We start from the raw sequence: 12,335 nt of genomic DNA on the forward strand, positions 1-12,335 counted from the left end.
ACTATATATTTACTAAATATAGTTTAACCTATGAGAAAAAATCTAAAATCTAAAATGTGCCATAACTTTTGCATAGGCTGCATTTAATGTTTTATTTTTTCCCCAATTTGTTAAATTCAGCAAATAAACAGTATTGTATATTAAAATGTACAGAAGTGTGTACATTTATTTTCACTTAGCAAATCAAAGTAAGAGAATGTGAGTGGGAATTTAAATAATAATACCTCAAAAAGAGGCATGAAAATGCATCAAAGAGTTGTCAGGATGTGGCCAGTCAAATAAGCACATTCTGTGGAGGGCCAATACAGGATTTCTTGAAGAGGTGTGAAAATGGCTCTACAGGCGCCACTGCGGGGGTCAGGGCCAGTACAGGGCATCAGGCAGACACACTGAAATCCTCTATGCTCTGTAGACAAGAGCAAAATGGCAACTAACCCAGCCTGGCCACAGATGACCACTATTAACCCTAAGAAGTCTAGAGGAGTTGTTGATAATTTGCTATAAATTAAATTTACAGAACATAATAAACACGCTATGTAGTAATATGTGGCATATATGCATTAAGAAATACATACATTAATTTATTCATAACGGCATTCAAGTAGTTAACAGGGACTTATTAAACAATGCTTTACACTCTGCAGTCTTTACTTTGTACTTAAACTTTTTATCACATTCATGTCCCAATAAAATATTTTATCTTCTACTTACAAACACAAATGTTATGTTGATTGACAGTTTACAATCTGCACTTTAGGCAGACGTTCTCCACTTCATTGAGCTACAAGGAAGAAATAACCCATCTGAAATTCCATGCTGGTGATAACTGCGACTTCAAGAGGTTAAGTTGTGCAATCCAATCAGCAAGTCTCTGGTCAAATGTGTGAGTAGCTGCAATCAGAGCACTGCCCAAGGGCCCCCTCCTCAGGCTCAGGACAGAGAGGGGTCTGTTCCTTCACTACATGACTGAGTGCTCCATCAATCAGCCAGGCAACTGACCCTGCATTCAACCTGAAAGTGGACGAGTGTGAGGCGCGTTCGTGCCGGTGATATCTGAGGGCTGCTGCTGCTCGCTGCCATGGCGAGTGGAGAAATGAAGAACAGATAATGGAGTGATAGATGAAAACATGCAGTCACCCTGACAGACTTTTCAGTGCTTGGACCTCTTTTTTTCTTATCTCACAGACTCCCTGCACTGTCAGTTTACTTTCCACTCTTCTCTCTCCCTCCAAAGCAGCTGCTGTTGGATTCCACTTAGTGAAAGACAGATGATGGTATTATATTAGGGCTGCACAAAGTGGACACAGTTCCATATTATGATCATAATACTTAATACAGCACTTACGATATGCCCTATAACATTTTAAAAGCCTTCCTTGAATTCCTTGATTCATCCAAACACCCACATAATACCCATATGGAGCATCTGAGGTTGTTCACAACAGGATGATCACAATAAAAACAATAATTGTGATGCTTATGAGTACTGCAATAGCTAAAAGATAGCAATTAACAAATAATACACAGTGCAGCCCCCCATTTCATGGGACAGAAAAAGTGTCCACATGCCCCATTGTCCATTCTCGCCTGACTTTTGACTTTTGGCCTCTGCTAATACCTGCTTGCACCTGCTGTGCTGGCAAAAACCCAGCTGGCATTCTATGTATTCTTAGAACACTGGGTGTCTCTAGCCATTCTAGGGAAAGCGTGACTACCAGACAACAGTGGCGCCCTGACCTTACATTGGACACAGTCAGCAGAAAAAAATCCACATCCACACCTGCTAGTGACAAAACAACATGGTTATCCAAACCTGCAAATGGGCAACAGTTAAATCCTCACAGCTCCTAAATACACAAAAACATACTAACACTCATAGCTCACACAAAACATCCTAACACATCCACTCACAAACATCACAACACATTCAGCTGTTGCATTCACAGCCACAAATTTCACAACAGGTGGGCTGTGACGTACAAACCCTTCTAGAAAAAAAAAACATAGCCAGAACAGGTTGCTTTGGATGCTCGTGTGTTGGTCAGCAGCAGTGGACATGAATAGACTGATCACCAGCAAAACCGGCATATTGCTGTTGTCAGAACCTCCAAAATTCCTAACTTTACAGGAGAAGGCATGAACCTATGTTACTTTTAATGTTAGTCAACTGAACCAAACTTTTTTCCAAGTAATTTTAGACCATTTCTTTTGGTCCATTCTTTGTGAAATTTACATACAATCTAAAGGGCAACAGGGATTTTCATATGTCAAAAACTGAAAAACAAAAATGGAGATACAAGGTTTTCTCCCGATAGCAGTGATATGTTGTGTTCTGGATGCTGGTATGCTGGTCACCCAGTGCCAGACCGGCTTTAAACTAGCATAAACCAGACCGGCTTAGACTAGTATGGAATATATTCTGGTCTGGGCTATTTTTTTTCAGCAGGAAAGTTATTAAACTATAAACACACTGAATTCCATTTTGGCTAGCTAGTTGTTTCCTGTAATCCTTTTAGCTTCTGGTTCTGTCCCCCAGCATTCAGAAACTGCTTTGTTAACAAAAGCAAGCTAGCTAGCTAACTAGAATGAATCTTAGGTTTCATTCGTCTTATTCTCTTTGTCACAACATTCTAAGGAGACTACTTTATTGAAAAACTAGCTATCCAGCTAGCTAATGGAACAACTTTTGGTTCTCTCCTTGTCACAGTGTTCTGAGGTAACTAGCTAGCTAATTAAAATGGTTTTTTTCAGCTTTAACTTGCCACAGCATTCTGATGAGACTACTTACTAACTAACTAAATTACTTACTACTAACTAAAATGGATCTTCTTAGCTTTTGGCTCTCCTTGTCACAGTGTTGTGAAGAGACGGCTGTGCTGACCCTAAATTTAATCGAAGTGTAACCTGTATGATCCAGGATACAATTAATAACATCAAGACATTTGGGGAGGGGGAAAGAAGAGAGGGAGAGGAAGGGAGGCACGGAGAGATATGCAGAGAGAAAACAAACCTTTCTAGAGAGCCGTCACTTTTTCCCCAAGACTGAGAGGAAGACCACACAGCGAGCGCTGGCTATATTGGGGGACGGGACGGTCCATGTAATAAAGTTAATGAAAGGCAAATAGTCTGGCAAGTAAACATTGATTATCTCTGGAACTTGGCTGAGGATTTGGAGAAAGGGCAAATTCTCCTCAGTGGGTTTAGTGTGGAGGTGGGGGGCATGTAATAACAGAAATAGAGGGGGGTAAGGGGGAGAGGGTGGCATATATCAGATGGGACAGGTGTCCGACTGTGGTAGAGATTTTCGAATTTAAAGGTATTTCAGAGAACTACAGCTGCAGAACATGGACAAAATATATATTGCGATTACACTACATATGGAGTTTTTATATGATATTATTGCATATGCTAATACTGCAATAACAACAAACAAGTTATCTATATATAGCCCTACAAGGTACATCCCAGAAATCTGTCCCAAATGAGTTCCAACATAAATATGTCCATTAGCATACAAGTGGCAGCTAAAAACACATGTAAAATAATTAGGTGATAAGAAAGCTAGAGGCATTTAGAGAGGTGAAGAGAGAAGTAAGGTCAGTTTAAGTGACTTTGCTGTGGATAAAAAGGGGCCAGTTCATGTCATTCTATAACAGGTCACCTGACTAGTCGAGGATCAAACAGCCGCATCAATCTCTAATTAGATCTGCGTACGTTTCTTTTAAGACCCGGTTCCAGTAAATTTGCTTTTTTGATGAGAAACACATTCCTTACTTGGCCTTGGAGGCAAAAGATGCTGGCTCCCAGTGAGGCAGCGTGTGGGACAGTCCGAGTGTGTGCGAGCCAGAAAGAGCACTAGGGCAAAATATTCCCCTTTAATAAAGCATGTCAGTGGAAAACAGCAGCCTTATCAGACATCCTCAGGGTGGAGAAGCTTTAGTGCTCATGTTTGTTATTACATGGCTGGGGAAGAGTTTTAGTCAATTTTGTTTTTCCAGCAGGATGAAAGACTCCCTGAGTTGGTGGATTCAAGACAACCACACAGAAATTTGTGTTCATCTCAAAAGCAGCCTAAGAGAAAGCTTACAAATCCTCGTACAATAGTCTAATGTATTCACTTAATCGAATTAAATGTTGCCAGCTTTCTGAAAAACTCGCATGTGAAGTTATTATGAGTCATACAGCTAGTGTAGAAAATGGATTAGCCAAATCATAGGATTGCAGGTAATTTAATAAATAACGCTTCATAGCCTTTCAAAACTCTCCCAAAAATATTTTTTTTAATTCCCTATTGTTCCTTATTGTTGTTTTGTGTTACTCTTTTGCATGCACAGCCATAGAGAATGAAATAAAAGACACAAAAAGTCATAAATCAGCCCCCCAGGGATTAGGTGAAACATTAGTTTAAAAAAAAGGCACATTAGAGGATCACCTGTAGTGGAGGGTCAGGTAGCGAGTGTCAAGGTTTGGAGTGGTTCACGTTGGTAGCAGTGGATAAGCCCCTATAATACCCTTATGCTTCTCTCCACCAGCTAAGTAATGCACCCGCTGCTTGTTGAAACAAGGCTTAATCTCAGGCCTTTAAAGCGTAAGCTAATAGACGGAGGAATCATGCTGACCCCAAACAGCGAGGATGCTCAAACGAGCACTGTTATTTCAGTTTTGGGGAAGGTGCAGCTAATAGAGCTGCACATGAGTATAAGAATTACACTATCTGGGATTAATATGCATGTTGAGGGACCAGTCTGAAGTGTTTTTAAAAGCTAGCTAGACATGGACATAAAATGGATATCCAGCCAACACTCAGTGAATGACGCTTGTCTTCCTACTAGCACCGCTACATGTTGAGAATTGAGGCTGTACTGCAGGGGTGCAACTCCAGTTTTGGAGGGCCAGTTTCCAGCACAGTTTGGTGATTTACCTGCTCAAACACACCTGATACAACTCCTCTGATAACTGCCAGGTTTAATGGGTGTGTTTGATTAAAAGTGCTCCAAAACTGGGCTGACTCTCCAGGACTGGAGTTATGCACCCCTGCTATAGAGAATAGGGGGAATACAGTACCTTGGCTGACCCCAGGGTTTGCTAGAATTGATAGAAAGGACATTTGCACTAAGCAATGGCTTTAACTGATTGATTAAGCCTCCTGTATGTCACAGCTGAGAGATGTGTCATGTTTGTACAGACAAAGTTGAAGTTCAGGTAATATGGAATGGGAAACATACCCATTATGTTATGTCATGTACTTTATTGACCCTACAAGTGGAATCGCCTGATTATGCCCAGTCTGGGATCACCACTGAATCACCAGCCCTGGGCAGAGGGGGGTTACGTGCCTTGGCAAAGGGCACATCCAGGTAAACTTAGTCAGACCTGGGATTTGAGCTCACAACCTACCAGTTGCTTGCTCATTTCTCCTACTACCAGCATCACTGTTCTGCAGTGTACTGAAACCCCAGTTTACCTAAATGTCTCAATTTTTTCTTTTACATTTCAAGTCAACAACTCATGCACATCTTGGATGGTCCATTTTTCCATCTTTTGGAATTGCTTGCTTTGCCAGTAACCATAATAAATTGTTTGCTTCTCAGCTCTAAGCGTTCACTGAAATGACGTCTCTTAAATAAGTCTCTAAACCTGCACTCTTAAAACATATTAGATAACAACACACTAACCATTTTAACACTATTTTTGTCATTTTGTTTTCTGATTTAACACATTCTGTGTTAAAAGCAACCAAAAATATGTTATCAATAACTGGGTATAGACATATTTCAACACATTGTGTTCAAAATAACACAAAACATGTCGTCTCCAACTGATGTGTCTCGTTAGCGCCAGAATGTGTTGTTTTAAAAGTACGCATTTGCCTTTCGGACAACTATGACCCCAGAACTACAGCGGGCTCTGACGCTCCTTTTATGCCTCAAAGCAAAAGTTCCTAGGCATGGTAAAAATAGTTCATGGCCATTCTCTGCCTTGAGCTAGTCAGACGTCAGTCTGTTATATGTTATGCTAATGTATGCTCCACTTACGAAATCACAAATCAAAGTGGTTACACAAGCTTGTGGGTGGTTTCTACAACAGCTGCCTATGTGACATGTTCGTAAACAGTACTTCAGAAACCTCCCTCTAAAAAGATGTGGTGAATCCTGGAACCTCTCAACTCGAACCAGTGTTTTAGCAGTGGACGACAAGGACACAAACCAGAAACCAAGAGCTACACTTACTGGCTACTTCCAGTGAGGCATTGTGGCTGACCGCCTCTCCCAGGTAGTTCCTGGCTACACACACGTAGCTGCCATCATCAGGTTTGCTGCGGCGGCCGTGTACGATGCGCAGGAAGAAGAGGGAGCCACTGGGCAGGAGCATTCGGTGTGAGCGAGGATTGTCCCTGTCCGTCTCCACACGCTCGCCGTCCTTATACCACTCCACGGTGGGGGACGGCCGCCCCTCCGCCTTACAGTTCAAGGTGGCAGGCTCGCCTTTCGACACGATCAGGTCTGAGGGGTGCTCCACAATCCGAGGGGGGTAGTCCTCCTGACGAAGACGTGATCCTGGAAATCAGAAGGATGGACAGATATGAGTAAGAGCCTTTGGAATGACACTACTACAATCTACGGTAGACCCGCTGACGGCTAGCTGCTCGCACTGAAAATCACGTTGTTTTTCTGGGTTGTATGTCATACTAAACTGAGTGAGGAAATACTTCTGCTGTTTATTTGTACAGTTTATTTGAACTGTTTGCTTTGAAGATGTTCACCTTGTCTTCCACTCACTAAAAATCTATTAACTCCAACATTCACTGTCGACTGTTTGCAGTAATAACACTGACACAAATCAGCATTAATGGGACTGTGGGCTGATGCTAAATGGATAGTTAAAGGTTAATGTGTAAATGGGCTGTGACATCACAGCCATGATGAATTTAAATTGGTTGCAGGTTATTATTCTTTCACTGACTGTATGAACTGGGAAGTGAAATAGTAAATGGAAAGTAAATTTTAACTCCCTAAACACTTATATTTTATTAAAGCAATTCACTTTTACCACATACTCAGTTATTTTTATATATATACTGCTTAATAGATTTATTTGATTAACCCCAATCCTTTGACTAACCCAATCCTAAACCTAACCTTAGATGCTAATTAAGACTATTAAGGTGTGTCCGAATAAACTTTATAATTTTTATTACAATACACTGTAAACATGCAACTTAAAAATGATTTATCCCCACATACTATTACATAATACATCAATCAGCACTAATTGACCATAACAGTATGCTGTTTTTTATATTCACAATGTTATTGTAAGAGTCCAGACATTAGAGATACACAGAGATACAGATGACTATGTGTCCTTTGTATCTTACTTCTGACAAGTCTCAAAGAAAGAAAATGAAAAAAGGACAGAGACCAGTAATGTCTGTCACTCAGCGCACAGCCAGACGAGCAGCGCTATCAAAAAGCAGCGCCTAATTGGCAGCAGGTCTCAAAAACTCATTTACCCAGCCTCCCACTATGGGGGAGCTTCCAACCCCTCCCCAGCCTGCTGAGGGAGCATGTTTGTGACACGCTCTTTCACTGAAGCAGCCCAGAGGTGCTTGGAGGAGCCGCTAAATTAATCATGTCAACTCAAACCCATCGCCTCCTCACAGTTTAAGATTAGATTAATTAAGTTACCTCTCTCTCTCTCTCTCTCTCTCTCTCTCTCTCTCTCTCTCTCTCTCTCTCTCTCACTCACACACACACTCTTGGTCGCATATTCATTCTGACAGTCACTGTGCAGTCTCACTTTAACGCCACCCATGCAGACCCTGCCATTTCACTCATGCGTGATAAGCCTCGCAAAGTACAAAAATGTGCAGAGCTCATCCCTTTCCCCTTTAATTAAATTTAGTCGTATTTTCAATGGAAATCTTTATTTTATCGTACGCAATTGTGTCAAACATCTTAATTAACTTCAGTCATGAATCTGACATTCGAAGGCCCCAGAGACGCCTCTCTCGGAGCCAAGAACAATGTAAAGCGATTAGCCGAGACCACGGCGGAGAGCGTTGTGTGGAGAGGTTTAAGAGGATATTCCTTTTGTCTTAAGCCAATCACTGAAAACATAAACATCTCTCGGCATCTGGGGACTGAGGTAATCCAAGCTGCATTACTTTCATAGCATATAATTCCCTGAACTCATGGTGTACCTATCACCTTTCTACTGGACAAAAGACTGTAAAGTCAGTGGTGCTCTTGGACAAAATAAAAAAAAAAATCTAGTAAGGAACTTTCAAATCTCTCTGCTGCTTTCTTAACTACATAAACTCTAAAGATGTGTCTAATCTATTCAGCAAGCTCATAACCACACTCGAGCTGTACAACGTATCATTTTCATAGATCTCTGAAGTTGTGATGTCATTCTGTAGTCAGCGGCCTGCTCATATAATAGGTCCAGGTCAAAGTGGTTACTCCCTATGGGAAAAAAATGAATGACGTCCTCAAAAACAGCTTCTGTGGCACAAGAATGTTTCAAAGTCTGTACATTTTGTCCTCCATACATTTTCCCCCTGAATATCACTGAATCCTCTGAATTCTCTGAATAAGTAGCAAATACAAAATACTACTACACTGCTACACATGGAATTTACATCATAAAGCTGGAAACCTTACCAAAATAGACCATGAAAACCAGAACAGTTTGTTAAATGTGGTTTTTGAACGATTTAACTATTTTCTTAAGAATAAATTAAAAGAACAAGTGGTATTCTTATAACATTATGCTCATAAATGTATAGCCTCACACTTGTCTTAGGTGGTAAGACAAGTGTGCAAACGGGCGCATCTGCTGCTCCTTTCCGTTCTCATCATCACCCCACAGTTATCACATTTTCCAATAAGGATTTTTCTGTTGGCTGTTTCTTCCACTATTACCTCTACATATTGTTTGCTAAGATTTTTTAAGTGCCTGGGTTGATGTTTTTCCTCCATTTTGCTCCTCTGAGCGGATTAAACTAAATAACTGAAATAACAGTTAATACAAATTCATGAGCCATTTAAAGGAAGCTGTAAAATGCAACATAGCCTACATAAGAAAACCATGAAGATTTACTTAAGGAAATAATTAAGATTATCTTCAGAGAATACTTGAGAGCTTCTTACATTTTTTGAGAACTGCATTTAATAACATTCTTACTATTCTAATTTCTTAGTGTTTGTTTAAAATACCATCTGAAGTTTTTCTTAAAGCTTCTCTGAATCCGGCCCATGATTTGGAACATTTTTGGAATGTGTTTGTTTATCAAGTCAAGCCAAGTCAAGTCAGCTTTATTGTCAATACTAAAATATGTACAGGACATACAATGTACTGAAATTGCATTACTCTCAGACCCCATGGTGTAATAATAACATTAAATAGACGGCAAACAGGAAAAGTGTGAATTTAAATAGACTTAAAAACACTAAACACTAATCATAAAAACAGAAATAGAATAATAAAAAATAATATAAATATAAGAGGTCCTGAAATCACAGAGTGCTATAGCAGCATTAACTCCACAAGATGATTCATAACACATTGTTACAGAGTCATTTATAGTAATCACTAGATAAGCATTAAGATTATCCATGTTCATGTCTGTCAGCGCTGTATTTCTTCAGCACTTTTTGGATGGGATTAGTTTTATATGGGACTATGGGGTAAAGTTCACTGGAGGCCTGTATTTTTTATGAGTAATTCTCACAGGAACAGAAAAATTATAGAGATAGAAGTGGCCATGTTCATCTGCAGAAAACATACCCCAGCATTTACTTTAATCACAGTTTGTTTTACCCCAACCTGGACTTAAGTGCTTGCTAATCAGTGGGAATTCAACAGTAGTTCAACAGTCAATACTGCTGCATAAAATCAATCGTGAAAACTGCTTTTCCAAAGGATCAGTAATATTCACTGACACTGGAATTCATCCAGTAGTTCATTTTATAGTAGGTAAAAATGCCAGAATCTTTACTGACACAGGAGCATGTGGTCTATAAAAACTGCTGACATGGCACATTCAGACAGGATTAAAATCACTGAGAAACTCTGGTAATAATTACATTACCTACCTCATGTAAAACTAACCCCACCCAAGCAGATTAGCACTTCAGTTGTTGTTTTAGTTCTGCTATGTAAAGCGTAGTTGACTCTGTGAAATCTTATATTATTATTATTATTATTATTATTATTATACTTTTCTTATATTATAATGTAAGGGCTGGTTTTTCCTCGTAGCTACAGAGCTGGCCTTCTATTTTCCTCAGGCGGGAGTTAGCTGGGCTGTTTTCTCCAGAACAAGGCATGATGGCGCCTGGGCCCGTCCCGTTAATCAGCCCCCATTTGCGAAGAGCCTCCATTAAAGCCTTTGATCCTGCCGTTGGCAGGGCAACGGCGCAATGGCCTCCGCTCTCCACAGCATGTTGGACTTTGAGGGAATAGCTCTGCGTTTCCAAAGTGAGAGAACAGTGATATATAAAAAAAATCCAACACACACCGTATGTTTTATTAAAGTTCGCCTTTGAAGTCCTACCGTGTTCTGCTATCTGCTCCCCCGTCCTTGCTAAATTATTTCCTTTTTCAAAAATATCTATCATGCGGTGGAGCAAGGGGCCATTCTTTTGCGGAATTACACATTTGTATTCTGCGAAGTAAGTGGTGGAAAAGCTGCAGAGGGTAGCACTTTTTTTTTCGTGGGCTCATCTCTGAAGATTAATTATGACACTGGAGTGGTAGTGGGTATGGCGGCCCACATGGGCCGAGCTCCACGCACACACCCAGCCTCTGGATCCCACTACTGTGCATCATCCATCACTATCCAGCCAACTGCCGACTCTGCTGCCCGGTCCCGTGTGTGTGTAAATGTGTGTTACAATCCATTACTATCTTTCAGTAGAACTGTGAATGTATGCATAGCCTGCAAGCTTCACCCATAATTAGGTCACTCAGTGTTTTGTCAGCTATTAGACTCAATGGGGTGTACGGAAGTTTTGAACTGCTACATTTAAATTATTCTGCCTCCTTTCAAGTGAAAATCAGATCCACACAATTTTCCCCTTATTCAAACAGACAAAGGTCAGAATGAACCGATGTACAGACACAATTCAAGAATCAAGACAGTTGCTCTACAGCATGATGATCTTTTTTATAGATAACAGTATATCATACAGTGCCTCTTGTTTAACCACGGCCACTCATCCTGCCTTCATACTTTCACCCTCACCTTGGCCGTTCCGTATACAAACATTTAAACACTTTAAAACAGTGTGACAGTGCGAGTAAAGGCAAATATGGACTTCTATAGATTTGTACTATGCGCTATCAAATGAGAAACGCAGTCAAAATAGGCCTATTTTTGGCTAAAACTGAATGATTAAAATTGTCTGTATATCATTCTGTATATTCTCAATTTAGTACTTTATATTTTTCTAATAAAATAAACCACTTGAACACAGGTAATCCCTTCTGATTTCTTGGCTGTAATGCTCTAGTTGTTTTTTGTTTTGATCATTTGTGAACTGTTAAACTCTGGTTATATGACTATCACTATTCATATCCATATAAGCAGTGTGTTTATGATTTAATTACTAAAGGACAAAATTGTTTAGAGCACAAACTTCTTTATATATCTAACACCTTAATTTTGCTGTCAAAGTGAACCAGATTGATGCCTTTAGGGTCCAATCAAGGTCCACCCACCATAGTCTCACGAAATCCTGTGGGAAACACTGAAAGCTAGTGTAATGTTTCATACTGCCTACATTAAAGGTCTGTAATAGTGACTGATCATTGATGTTAACAGAATCTCTGTGGGCAAACAGTCCTCACCAGAGTAAGCTGGGCATATAGCAAAGCTAACAGGCTTCAATAATATTCAGAAACAGGCTTTAAGTTTAAATCCCTACTTTAGACGTCAACCTCCACATTAACATCCAAAGAAAAGAATATTTAAGGTCTGTTATGACCTTTAATTATCTGTGTTAAATCTACAGAGCTACATTCACCACTGTTGGTTTGATGCTAACATTGTATGCAAACCCAAGCATGAAAAACCATGTAAACATGTAAACAAAAGCTAATGCAAAGTGAATTATAAGGCTACAACAGAATATTGTGTAACCACATACTCGACTAGCAAACACTCATGATGGTATAACTGGTCTTTTTGCGTAAACAAGCTTAAAAATGTATGGTCTCTCTATTCACAGTATTGAATTGTGTCGCCCACTGCCATCACACGTAGCTTTTCTCACCACTGTTTCTACAGACACAACTCTGGAGGTGGATGAAGACCAAGCGACTGACCG

General features: G+C 40.1%; 1 protein-coding gene across 3 annotated transcripts in view; it reads right to left on the reverse strand.

Moving 5' to 3' along the window:
- Positions 1-12,335, reverse strand: part of LOC108427265 (roundabout homolog 1-like) — a 295,097-nt gene that overhangs the window by 151,094 nt on the left and 131,668 nt on the right. For all 3 annotated transcript variants that reach the window (XM_017697276.2, XM_017697275.2, XM_017697277.2), the window contains one exon: positions 6,231-6,557. In XM_017697276.2, the coding sequence (XP_017552765.1) occupies positions 6,231-6,557 (327 nt within the window). The remainder of the gene's footprint in view (positions 1-6,230; positions 6,558-12,335) is intronic.

This window comes from Pygocentrus nattereri, chromosome 18 (assembly GCF_015220715.1).
Source record: "Pygocentrus nattereri isolate fPygNat1 chromosome 18, fPygNat1.pri, whole genome shotgun sequence".
Classification (NCBI taxonomy): Eukaryota; Metazoa; Chordata; class Actinopteri; order Characiformes; family Serrasalmidae; genus Pygocentrus; species Pygocentrus nattereri.